Source organism: Strix aluco, chromosome 8, assembly GCF_031877795.1.
Source record: "Strix aluco isolate bStrAlu1 chromosome 8, bStrAlu1.hap1, whole genome shotgun sequence".
NCBI lineage: Eukaryota > Metazoa > Chordata > Aves > Strigiformes > Strigidae > Strix > Strix aluco.
The window spans coordinates 2940313-2954224 of record NC_133938.1 but is presented as its reverse complement, the minus strand read 5'-3'; the positions used below and the strand labels follow the sequence as shown (position 1 = coordinate 2954224).

Below are 13912 nucleotides of genomic sequence, written 5' to 3'. Positions count from 1 at the left end.
CATTAATCAACATCAACCCGTGTAAAATCCTAGGCATGAGGTTGAAGCCGTCAAACGTGCAACATTTACTGTTTCATCATACGCAGCCAATAAGTCATGTTGCAATGTATGCCTTGTACCAAGAGGATATGGTATAAAATGGAGCGTGTTTACACTAGGGAGACTTCTGTGTATTTAAGAAGTAATTGTTTCAGGACCGTTCATTAATTCATGAGCTGACATGGGTACATTTTTCCTCACTGCAACAAAAATAATTATCGAGCTCAAAAAATAATAATGAATTTGCACATGGCAGACTTCTACTGTAATTTTCTTCACAAGTTATAAGGGTTTAATTGTAGATTGCTAGTAGCCTTATCCATTTCAATAATTTCTGGCCCTCAAGTGCTGAGGTGCAAGGAGTTACGATGTGCTGCGATTTATGGTGGATGTAAATGATTTCTTGTTTGCCCTCCCTGTACTTGGCTGGGTTTGCCTTCTTTAAAGCTTTTACGGGTGGATTTAGTGCAGTGGCACTGATGGAAGCCAGGGACAAGCAAGCAGGTGCAATGCAAAGCCCTGTCCAGGCACTTCATCCTTCGTCTGCAAACACTTCTATCCCAACCGTGCGCTTGTGGGCGCTGCTCAGTCTGCTGTTTCGTGAGATAAATAAATGGGAACCTGTGTGGATGTTGTGTTGGTAGAGGGGCAGGCCCCCAGAAAAGCTTGTGCATGGCATTGATGCCTTCAGGAAAGCAAGTGTCAGCTGTGGATCTCTAGGAGTCGCAAGGACATCTAGGCTTTGCAAGAGAGGCTCTTCTCTTCACTTGGAGGGATCTTGGCACTTGTCAGAGTCAGGACCTGAAGCTGGAAGGGTTGTTAGGGAAACCTCCATTTCAGGCAATTCAGATGTTGCTGCCACAATGTTGCCCCCAGAAAGTGCCTAACAAAGAACGTTGCCTCCTTCCATCCTCCCTTCCTCACCATTCCTGGCGTTGAAGCATCTCCACTTAACAGTGCCCTGGGACGTCTTTCTCCATCTTCCTGCCCTCTTGATACTGTGATGGGTTTTTGTGACTCCTCTGGTTCTTGTCACGTCCTCTTGCCCCAGACTAACCATCCAGTAATTTCTTGCAGCCACTGTTAGTGTTTTGCTTTTTTCTGCTGCAGTCATCCATTTTCCTTTGTGTGATTCCCACTTCCACTTTCTCTTCTGTTTTTCCGCCAGTCTGAGTTGCTCAGAAGAGAATAGCTCAGGGCATGGAAAAAAATCCAGTATTATTTTAGGTAGGTTTGGAGAGATGGGAAATTTACATTTATTATGCAAATTCCCAGCCTTTGTAGGTCTGCATGACAAAGAGGTGTGCTGTGCTGCCTTCCAGGATTTTTACTACTGAAGAACAACCAGACTCTGTGATATCCGTGTCCAATAAAACCTGCCTTTATGGGCAAGAAAACGATGTGTTCCTCCAGTATCTTGCCTCCACATCCCTTGTGTTTAAGATTGAGCAGAGTATAAATAATTCTCCCTAGAGAAAGGTAGAGATCCCGTGACTTTGTGCAGTGCAGGATCATGCTGGGTCCACCTGAGCAGGGCAGGTCCCAGGAACACCGAGCAGAGCATTATCTGTGCTAGGCTCACGCGCCTGAGGTTCATGTCTGGTTGACGTGCGTGCGTTGAAGTGCCATTGTAGCCACATTTCTACAGTTCATAAGCACAAAGGCTCGACTGTGAGCTATGAAATGCTGGCGTTCAGCCAACTGGCCATTTCTTTTCTTCATTCCCTGTCATTAAAGCTGTGGGTTGCTCCAGGGTGCAGTGTTTTGCTCTTCTTAAGTGGAACTGTTAACGACCCAATTTAGAGCAATGTAAAGTGCACCCAGATTCCACAGTGACTTCTAAATCCATATAACATTAATGATAATCTGTAATTAATAGCTGCAATCAAAAGGAATTGTAGTTCAGTAATTAGAAATTTAGGATTAACGTATTAGCATATAAAAAAGGCCTTTAAAAACCTCTTCTTCCAGGAGATGGCTCTGATCCCATAGAAGAAAATAATTTTTAACTGATATGACCTTAGCTGAAGACCAAGTTACTAAAAATATTGCAGTTGGCCCTGACTTGTATAGGTCATTAGACTACTACCAAAACATTTAAAGGTATTTTTAAGAGTGTGCAGATATTCAGTGCGTAGCAATCACATAATTTTCTAATGATATTGCCTATTGGTATTCCAGAACAAATCTTAAGAACAATGTGTTTGAGGATAATCTTTAATGTCCCCAGTAGACCTTTTGTGGTGGGTATTACTGGTATCCTGTAAGTACAAGAAACCCCAGTGACTGCCCAGCTTTGAGCCAAAAGCTTTCCTGGTGTATCCTCATCAAAGAGAGCAGATCTGCAAGAAGAGGTAAGGCAGAGGTGTCAGGTGCATGCAGCACTCTTGGCTTCCTGCCATGTAATCACAAATAGGGAACTGTGATTCCTTCTGATGATGCATCATAAATGGGCTAATCCTTCAATTTATCTCTAGCCCTCGGGAGCTGGAAGCATTTAGAAAGACTCCCAGGCAGAGAGGTTGTCCTTGTGTACGTGCTGATGAAAGTGCCAGTAGCAGTGATGAGGTGCTCTGATAGATGGAATAGGCTGTGGTATAAATGAAGTTCCTAACAATTTCCAGTCCTGAACAAAATGAAATCATCCTGCTGCACGTCTCACTTTTGAAGCTGAAAATTAATGTGTTGTATATCTGAAATCCACAGAGCTCAAATTGTTCATTGGTGTTGAAAATTTCCCTATATAATGCCAATTATTAACCCACCCCAGGCTATCAATAATGATATAGTGCACATAAATCACAGATAGATATGCTTGAAAGAATGTGAACAGAATTAACCATTTGAATGTTATTAGCGTCATGCAGTGTCATCTCTGCCCTTCTGTGCGTGGAGTGGCCTGCAGAGCTCCAGCAGGTCCTCTGCCAGCAGAAATTGTGGTTTCTGGTTTACACAGCCACGGCAGCACTTGCGAACTCTGCGAGAATCATCTGGTAAACTTTGTCTCTTGGATCTGCCTATGTAACATTTTGGCAGAATAAGCTTTGCCTTTGCTTTTTCAGCCACAGGGTAACCAGGTGGAGTAAAGCTAACTAGTTGGTGTTAAACATTTGAAGGAGATCTGCCATCATGCAGCATTTCATCTTGCTTACCAGATAGATCTTTAGTTAAGGTCCGTTCTCCAGCAGTTTTTATTGCATATCATTTGTAGGCTCCTCTCTTTCAAAATATTTAAAATGGTGGTACAAAGGCCAGCAGCTTCACCTGAACATGGAAGGTTGAGTCTCTTTGCAGGGGTGTATTTTTAACATGGACTGTTTGCTGCAGACTATATATACACCGTATCTTTTACACATCATTGGGTACTGAAATTGCTATATTCATGCCTAGTCAATGGAAGGTTTGTTGTTGACCTGTGGTATGACGTACTATTAAAGGTAGTATATTCTTGAGAGACACCTGCCGTATCTGAAGAGCAGAAACGCTCTCAATAATTTCCCGTCTTCATGCAGTTTTGCCTTGCTCAACTGACTGAGATATTTCTGTGATTCCAGCCTCCTTTTGAAACACAAGAATTGTATAATGCAGACATGTCTACTGACATGCAGAGATACTGATGTCATGAAAATAAAATCCTTTCATGCATTAAAGATATAAGCAAAATTTGAGGTATATATTATGGAAATTTTAGGATGGTGCCAATTTTTAGACAAGAAAATTAGTAAATAATGGGTCGTATCCATTACAGTCTGCAGAAAGTATGTCTAGATTTCCTTCAGCACCTCCAGGGTGGGCTGTGGATAGACTGGTAACGGGCTGATTGCAAAACGTAGTATCTTGGGAGATCAGATGAAAATGTGTGGGGAACTTACAAAGGATCAGTGAAACAGAAAATGCAAAAGGCAAAAAAGGAAGATGAGGGAGATACGACTAAGAAGAAAAACAGCCGTGAGGCATATCTGTGGGAAGATCCTGGAAGAGATCAGTCAGGTAGCAACCAGACAGAGAGAAAGATGAAGCGTCGGTCTGGAATGTGCAGGAAAGCAAAAAATACTGAGCACTTAATATAATTAGGTTTTGCTCTAAGTCTGTATAACTTTATCTATGATTCCTGGTTTCCTGATATTACATTATAGTAGGATAGCTGAAGAGTCTATTAAGATTTTTATTCACCTCCTTAAGGGTCAGTGATGTTTCTAGTAGATCTGCTGCTAAAATAAGTTTATCATTGATTTGGCCAAAATAGTTATGCCCAGATCTCCCGTTAAGTTGTCCTGTCTTGACCCTCCTAAGAGCGTGGGAGAGCTCCTCATTTGTGTCTGTAGTAATGTCTTGCCCAATCTTGTTTTTAGTGTCTCGTGAAATTGGGGTTTTATCACTTCCTTGGGCAAATTCCTTCATAGGATAACAAATCTCAATTGGGGCAGGCTTTTTATGGAGCTTCAGAAAGAGATTTGCAAATGGAAAACAACTTTTTTTACTTAGTTTAAACATTTATTTTGAATGGTTTATCTTATTACTCAGACTTCTAACTCCTTGCTTACTCTAAATACTTCCTTGCTCTTTTTGCTATTTTGGGTATTCTACAGTGAGATCTGAATTGCACATGTTGCATTCACGTTCATATTTGTATCAGAAAAAAATGACTTACAAAAAAAAAGTTATATATATAATTAGGGTATAGAATGACCCACTAGTGTGATATAAAGACAGAGGATGCCCATTAGGAAGACACTTTGGATTTTTTGTTTGCATGTTTTAACCAGACATATCTTCCACCTTAAGAAGATGTGTTCGTGCAAGACCTGGGATTTTCATCTCTGCACCTGAGAAGAAAGCCTGACCCAGGCAACACTTCTACTAGATGTGTACGTTCCTACGTGTAGCAGCTGTACAGACTTTATGCATTGCTCGTAGGGCCTTGCAAGCAGAATATCCACATTCTTAGACTTATTTTGCTCTCTACTTTGTTTCTATATAGCAGATTTATTCCCCATTAAAATCTTCAATCATCTCTGGGTTTGGTGTCATCTTAGTTATGTGCCTTCTTCCTGTTTTGACTTATATTCTCTTTACTTCGTGTTACAAATGCATCACACAGAGCTATTAATTGGCCTGGGCATGGAGCCTGGATCTTCTCTTTTGGTTCTGTGGCCAGGGGATGAGGCTGCCCCATCCTTTTGATGGGTCTGTAACCGTGACAGTACAAACACTGGAGCACTGAGTAATGGTTGCTTCTGGTGAGAAAATGAGACAGTAGTGTGTGCCTGTGATAAGAACTAGCTCTGTAGTTTTTCTTCAGAGGCAGATTTTTGTAAACCTTATTGAAGTTTATTTAATCACAAAGGCTTTAAAAGGACTGACTTATGTGAAATTCACTCTACACTTATGCAACATGGTAATAAAATCAGATGTTAGCCAACTTCTCTGTGGGGAGTGTATTTGAATACACTTTACTTGGCTTTTCACAGGGGTTATAATTGACTGTCGTGATTTCTCATAAACGTTAAGACCAACGTTTCTTAATAGTGATAGAGATTTGAACAGATACTTATCTTTCCAGTATTAAGGATAACATTCGTCATTCATCTGGAACAATTTCATCTATAAATAAAATCTTAACGGGAGAATGGTTCTGTCTGCTGATGACATTTCTCAGGTTGAGTTTTTTCAAAACATCTTATTGTTCAAATATTTAAAGAAGGAGGGCAGGAGGACATTTTTAACAATTAAGTAATTTTTAAACTCCTTATTTAGGATCCAACTGCAATATTAAGCAGATTTTTTCTTTTTTTTTTTTTTTTTTAAATGGTGACAGCAAGTGGACAAGACTGTTCCAGTGCCCCAAGTACAGGTTGCTGTGTGTAAATCCCATATATGGGACTTACAGGATGAAGGGAGCAATTGGTTAGTGGGAGTTTAAAGGTGGGGGGTGTGGATGGGGTGATGGATGCTGAGCGCTTCTCCCTGGTCTCCAGGTTGTGGGTGTCTTGCATTCGCTGGGACCTTCTTGGTGCTCCTGCTCTTTGACCCACTATCACATGGTGGGTCCCAAAAGGGACAAAAGTCCTACTCATTCCCAGTCTGTTTTTTTAAACCCATTTTCCTCCTGGAGGCAGAGTTATTGAGCGAGGCGGCTCAGGCAGGAGCAAGAGGTTCCAGGGGAGGAACAAGTTTGTTCAGAGGAGGCTTTGATCCTTCTCCCATCCGTGACTCATCCCTCTCCATGGGCTGGCTGGGAGCTCACCTTCTGATGGAGCACACCTCATATTTGGCCGGAGGGTTATAACATAGTTTTTCCAAGGAGAGGTATCACTGCTCTCACTTTCATGCACAGCAGTCCTAAGTCATCGCAGTTAGAAATAAAATTCATGCATGTGTCATGGACTTCTTTTCTGGGATGCTTTTGTTTTCTGCATTAACTTTGATTTGGTAGTGCGTTCCCATGCTCTGCATGTTCCTTTCATTCAAATAAAATGTTAACTAAGGGCACAGTAATGCTTTCCTCTTAAATTGCAGCTTTAGTTCAGGAATATCAGAAAATTACCAGTCACCAGCCTGGAGAGCTTTCTCACAAATAGTAAAGTTCGGTCTTCTAATGTGTTTTTTCTGTAGATCAGATGATGGATGTCTGCTCTGTGAGATTCATGGTCATGTTTTCAAAGCCTGTTTAAGATAACATTAATATGAACACTCTGGAGTTTTAAATAACAAAATACTGTATTTGGTCATAGTATTGTTAGTAGTTTTTCTTTCATTCTGGTTAATGTGTGTTAGCTGTTTGCAGAATACAGTTCCTTTGTGGGCTCTTAATACTAGAATATTTCCAGGTGAACAGAAGTAATATTACCTACAGAAAAGATACGGTCGAGTGCAAAGCTTGAGTGTGTGAGCAGTGTGAATGACATAACCTATTGCTCATGGGTTTGGTTGGTGCCCTGTGGACATAAGAGATGAACCTGTTTGGTCTCATCAGGAGGTGTGAGAGGCAATGGCACCTCACATCCCTGTCTCGGAGGGGTTTTTTTATCACAGGCTTCCAGGAGCTGCCCCATTTTTGGGGTAGGAGGGATGGAAGGGCAAGAGCCCAGGGGAGGCACAGGAGATGGAGCATCCCAATCTCCGGTACCAGCCCAGCATCAACTGGGTCCCGGTCTGCATTTGGCCCACCAGTTATTTGTCACCTACCCCACATTTCCACTTCAGCCTCAGAGCAAATTCTGGGCACTGTCAGCCACGGTGTCCTGCTGCCTGGATGACTGTGGTTGCCACAAAGGTGATACTTGCACAGGATCTGTTTTGTTTTCTTAAACCTTGCAGGTCTGTCAGCCACGTGGTCCCTAACATTTGGGTTAGGTAAGAAGCTCCACTGTTAAAAAAAGTAGAGTGAGGAGGGATGGACCCAGCGGGCCAAAATCTCAGCTTGTGTAAACAGGTCTCACTGCTGACTTCAGAGCGATGCCGTTTTACATGGGCTCAGGATTTGTCCCCATCGGTGGGCTTCTGCCCTGCATATCTGCACAGGCCAGCAGCCATGTCCATAGGTGAGTTATAATGCCTTCAAATTCAGTGTTTACATTGGAAATACTTGACAGAGTCTTAAATAAGCAGTACTACCAGGTGGGCTTTTAAGAAAGGCGATATTTATAAAAAGTGTAGTGGCTGTATCTGAACTTAACTGCTTCATGGATTTGTATGACTTTGTGTTTACAATTTTCTTGTGAATTTTTTAATGAAATAGAATAGTTGCCAACTGGTCAGATAAACGCAGAACATCTTTGCATCTTCTGGCACTGCCACAGTTTTGTGAGTGAAATTGCTTTGTTAAAAGCTGTCTGGGAACAAGCTAAAGGGGTGGTGTCAAAATAAAAACAATACACTTCAAAATATTCCTGTTCTCATCTGGGATCCTGCTGATGCTCACCCTCACTGTGCGCCTATGGGACTGTGTGAAATCACCCAGCCCCAGGGGTCCAGCCAGGGTGCAGAATGAGGCTGCAGGGTGTTAATTTGTAGTGAGTCTTTTCAGCATCTCACTCAGATCAGGAGCTGACGCATTGAGCACTGCTTGTTTTTATTTCAAATTCCCTCTCCTCTCCCACGTTCAGTGCCATAGCACTCCTGTCCAGCGTTGCTCTCCTCCTTTTCGAGGTCAGGTTTCCTGGGGCTGGGTGGACATAGGGAATTGGGTGGCGCACTGCATTTCTGTGCCATGTAATGTGTGTGCAGACCCCTTCTTCCCGCCCTTCCCACCATCCCTCACTAAAGCTTGTATATGTGTGTATTAATCCCTGTGGGCTGACTCTTGAGAGATCACGCTCCAAAAACAGTCCCTCCTAAGGCTCATGTGGGTCAGCAGTTGCAAGGGGACAGTAATTCCTCTTCCCACCGTGTGATGATGGGTTTATACGCTGCTGAACAGGGTTTTGCAAAGACCCTCGGGGAGCCCAACAACCATCTCATCATGGATACTGCACCCAGCCACTGCAGCCTGTTGGGTCGGGGCAAGTGCTACGGCAGCAGTTACACACCAGAGTCCTCGTATGGGTGTTTGATGATGAAATCATCGATGTTCAGATACGGGGAGGTGTTTTATCATGACCTATAGCTGAGGCAGGAAGTGTGCTGGCAGTTCCCTCAGCACCATCCTCCAGAAGACTTACTGTTCGCGTGTTAAAAAAATGGTAAAAATATAAGTCAAGACTAAAGTCACCATGCAACTTTTTGTTGAAAAGGAAAAAAATATTATAGCAATGAGAAAATGCTACTGATGTTCAGATCAGTCTTTCCAGCCTGCATTTACAGGAGTCGTAGGAGGATTTTTCATACAAGTAGCCCTATTAACTTCAGTGCATAAACTGTGTCTCTTCTTGTGCACATGGGTTTGCAGGATTAAAATTGCTTGTAAATGTTAATAGATAACATGTTCAGCAGCCTCATAGCGTTTGTGTTTTTCTTAGCTGTAACACTGCAGAGTCATTCTACCTCTATAAAACTCATGGAGAGATTTTAAGGTGGGCCAAATACATCCCGAAGATTGGTTGCTTAATTAACACAAGGCCTCACAGTGACAGCATTGCAAAACAAACCCCAGCGCTGGCCCAGTGCCTTTTTCCACTTCGCTGGTTCTGCTACCCATATGTCTCAGCCTGCCAACACAGACATCGAGTGCATTTTAATAGCTGCTGTTCTTCAAATAATTTTATTACTGTGACGGCAACTTTATAAATGCCTCTTACTCTCCTGATGATACAGAATCAATATATTAACAGCATCTTTTTTTTTTTTTCTATTTTTCCCTTCCCAGGAGCAAATTCATCAGTTGTGGCTGATTTCATGCCTACATCATCATGGAACATCTCAAGTGAATTAGATAAAGGTAAGTAAGTGGACAGAAAAAAGTAGAAATATGTGAAATCAGATTTAAAAATCTCAATTCTTCTTCCTGACATGGCCAAATTAGCAAGCAAAGGGGTGAGGGGGCATTTAAGATAAACCTTGTTTGCCTTGTGATTGTTTGACATTTAATTACATGTGGTTCTGTGATTTCTGGAGAATGCTGTTTGTTTCTTGTACCAGTAAAATGTTCCATGTGGTTAAAATATTTCAAGATGTGAGTTCTGTTGGTTTATGAACTGCTTGACATTTTGTGTGGTGGATCTTAGGATTTGAACTCAAAATTAACAAGCATCGGGCAGTCAGTTTGCCTCGATGTGTTTTGTGATGAAATTTTGAGGCTTTAAATTAATAGAGGGGGAAAATACATTTGCAGGTGGTAATTATGTGTGATTTGGAGCTCTCTGAAGGGTGTATATTGTAAAAAAGGGATGTATTTCTCATTCCTCTTCATTTTGTAAATTATGCACCACCAATTATTTAAGCCGAATTGCTTAGCTTCCTCTAGGCCTTATTGCAAGGCAGCGGCCTGCAGCTCCTGAGTCAATCTGGTCTTTGAAATGCTTCTAACCTAACGTTTACAGTGGAGGATGCTGTTAGCCACACTAACTGTGCAATTTGTCAACCACTCTTCATTTGCTTATAACTTTGCCAACCGTTAACTATTTAGACTGAAATTTCCCATAGTGGAGTTCTGCCACAGATGGTTTTTCCAAATGTTTTTGTCTGTATTTTGTTAATGTTTTTTATGAACATGTGTTCATAATGTTTTATATTTATGCATAAATATGTCTTCTGTGCTCAAGTATGAAGAGAATATGTAGTTCTGGGGACTTTAAGTACGAGTCTTACTTTAAGTAAGAGTCAACCAAGGTTGACTCTTTCACATCTGCCTTCCCACCAGGGAAGGAGCAGGACTTTCTGGTGATACAGGACACACTGGAAAAGACAAAAGTCAAAGGGCTTGTACTTGCTGGTGGGAAAGGGAGAAAAGCATGTAGTCATTAAGCAGAGAATTCCCGATTCACAGCAAATTGCTGAAAGAAGGTGTTGACAGAATGGATGTCTTATCCCACAGCAGTGATTCTTCCAGGTGCCCATGGCACGTCCGCAGGTCCGGGCTGTGCTCTGGGAACATCCCGAAGCTGTGGAGAAGTGAGGACAGTGGTTGCCCCCGCCCAGGATGCCTGTGTGTTTCTTTATCTGTTTGGCAGCTTTGTTTGGTTTTTCAAAAAGCGAGAAATAAATAAGTGGCCTAGAAAAAGAAAGTTAAGGCCACAAAGCCAAACACTCAGAAGTTAGGAAATGCCAGAGAGAAGGCAATCGGACAGTCTTAATTCAGACCTCTTACAATATCCTTGGCAGGCAACCTTTACTAGCCTAAGGGGTAGATTTTCTCCAGGAACCCACCCCACGATCAAGGAGAAGACAGGGTCACACTGTATTGAAGTGGCGGAAATATTTTTTTACAAATGATCATCAGTGGTATAGTCTGTTCTCCACTGTGAGCCCAAGGGTTCAATTGGTAAAGCACCCACAGATTGCTATATATTGCAGGGAAAGCTGTGTGCCTCCAACCAAAAACTAGATGGGGGGAGGCACAGAAGAGATATGGAAGATAATGTAATTTTACAGTAAGCTGTATTTGAGCTGTGCTCAAAAATAGCCCCCAGTAGCTTCTTTGTTGTTATTCCTAATGGGAGATTTTGTGAAGACTGATTTCTTAGGAGCAGGGTGATTTTAACCCATATATTGGTTAGGCTTTCTCTCAGCTGATAGTTCAAATGCTCTATTTTTTTTTTTCAGTAGCATGTGCCCCAGGTGGACACTCTCCAAAGCCTTGGTTTGACTGATGTAGCTAGGAAACAGGGAAAGGTGCCTGGTGGCAGCATGGACTGCCTGCCTCCTTTGGCGTCTGCTTTCTTCAGAATACCCTCCACGCCAGGTTGTATCAGCCAGGGTTCAGATGTCCCACCCCGGCTGCTGCTGTGCTGGCTCTGTTGGAAAGCAGCAGCTCCAGACTAGCAGAGGGAAAACCTGGGATGACTGCCACCGTCCTGGACGTTGAGTCATCTTATTGCTCAAAGCAAAGCTTACACTTTCTGTGCCAGTGCCAAGCCTGGCCTCTGTGATAGTAATTAAACCATTTTCCACGTTTCCATTTTCCATGGCACCTGTTCCTGAGCTATATTGTCAGAAACAGGTAAAATGAAGTTACACGCTTCTAATCCACCTGGAATGCGGCAATTACCACTCGTTGGGCTGAATCCTGCATTCCTGGGGGATTACCGGCCCCTTTGCTCGAACTGATTAGCATTTAGACCGCTGTAAGCTTACACACCTAAACATGGATTTACATATGTGATTAAAATACATTTGCTGCCCAAAAAGCTTAGTCAGAGGGGCGGATTCTCCCAGTGTGCCTACAAGCAAAGTAAGGTGCACACGTTTTGTCTTGTCTAAGAGAGAAGCAGGGGCTTTAATGTTGCTTCTACTGAAGGTCTTTGAAAGTCTGGCTTTTATAAAGCCGTATACTGCAGTGCATGCTGACTTGGTGAGCTGAAACCTCAGAGGAGAAAATTAGGCGTGCACTTAATTTCCATTTCTTTTGCAAACAAGCATCTCAAGAAATCAACATCCACTTGTCTTTGCTGCAGTCAGCCATGAGGTCACGCAGGCGTCCCAGTAAAACTCATTTTAAAGCCTATTAAGTTCACCACATGAAAGTGGTTTCCAGCCAAATTCCCCAATTAAATGACTGTCCGCATTAAGTGGCTCTAACTCTACCTGCTGCCTTTTGGAAATGAGCATCTCTTCCTCCAGTATGTCTCCTGTGTTTGGGAAGGAGGAACAGCTCATAGTCTTGCTAAACAATATTCAGCATTTTGAAATAATTACTTAATATGGTGCTTTCCCTAGCTCGGTGAGTTCTGCAGTGATTATCTTACAACTGAGCCCTATTCAGGTTTCAATTTCTATTAAATAAGCTAAATCGACAGCATTAAACAGTTGCCTGTTTATTCTTTTTAACAGGAAATGAATTTAAAAGAGACGCAGCCACCCGTGAAGAGCTGTTGAAAGCAACGATTGATGGGAGGGAGGAGGTGGTTTCTCACCAAAACCTTAAAAAAACAAACAAACTGTGCATAAAAATTAAAAAAGAATCACTTTTAAAATAGGGGAAATTTAGCTATGAGTATTTCTCTCTCTTCCAACTGGTAAAGTCTTGCAGAGAGAATGCCACGAGGGAGAAAGAGAAATGAAAATGTGATCCAATAAATATTTAATTATATAAGGAGAAATAAACGAACTTCAGGGAAAAAAAGGGGGCTCTGGTGATAGGAGAAGGTTCATCTCAGGAGATCAGTGGCAGGATGCAAAGCCTTTCACCCCCACGTTGCTTGCTGAGATTTGCTTTGGGCTGGAGGAGCCTGCAGCTGCCCGGCGGGTGGGAGACGTCCAGCAGGGACCGGAGCTCATCGCTTCGAGATGCTCGGGGAGGTCCTGCTCCGTGTGTGCTCCTGCGTGGCCCCGTTGCACCAGGCATTGTAACCGTTCCTGATGCTCGCCACGGCACAGCCATTCGCTCTTGGTGGCTTAAAGCAATTTCCTGATCCGGAAATTGTTTGGCATCAACTGAGGCAATAGGTGATATCTGAGGGAAAACAAAAAGGCCGGATAAAATGGGGAGTAAGTGGAGTTAGCGAGGATGCTCTGCCCTGGTGCTGGCTTTTAGGGACCATGCTCTGTTCTTTAATGCAGATCTTTTTTGGGGTGCGCCAGCGGGTGAGGGAGCAAGGCAGGTGGCCCTGGGCACTCTTTTCCCTTTCTTTCTTCCTGTTGTTTAAGGCATTCTCCTTTCTCATTTCTCCTTGCCTGTGCATTGCCTCCCCTCTCTCCCCTTACGCCACAGGACAAGCTCCTGCTCCAGCTCTGTCTTTGAGAAAGCTTCAGGTAGACCATGAGCTCTTCTTTTCCCTGATCCTTATTTAAAAAGGTGAAGAGCCCTTCATTCAGCTGCTTCTCTTCCACAAACATGATTGTGGAAGGATAGGCTTTTCCTTCCGTCAGATGTTGGTTTATTTACAAAGAAATAGATAGGTCTGAATTTGAATGAGAGCCTATTTACATCTGGTACAGTAGAGGAATTGTTTGGGAGCTCTTCATCCTGAGGCAAAGATAATATTGGAGTCTTTGCCAAGAAAGAGTCAGCTTTGAAATATTTTCTTTTAACTGTGAGTAAGATTCAGCTTCAGTGGACGTTCACTCTACAGGACTGATAAGAGAACAATGCTGTCGCTGAAGCTTCCCCTGATCAGGTCCTCCCGGTCGCCCCCATGCCCATCCACAGCCTCCTCAGGAGCTCGTTTCATCATGGCAGCTCCCTGACCATACACAAGGATGTGTCCTGGCCGGGGCTGAGCCAGAGCTGAGGACCCAGTGCTGGGGTGCAGCATGCTGTCTCATTGCTGGTACC

General features: G+C 42.9%; 1 protein-coding gene across 1 annotated transcript in view; it reads left to right on the top strand.

Annotated features, from left to right (window-relative positions):
- ROR1 (receptor tyrosine kinase like orphan receptor 1) overlaps positions 1-13912 on the top strand; it is a 172368-nt gene that overhangs the window by 108065 nt on the left and 50391 nt on the right. Inside the window, exon 2 of the mRNA XM_074833171.1 lies at positions 9347-9418. Coding sequence (XP_074689272.1) covers positions 9347-9418 — 72 coding nt within the window. The remainder of the gene's footprint in view (positions 1-9346; positions 9419-13912) is intronic.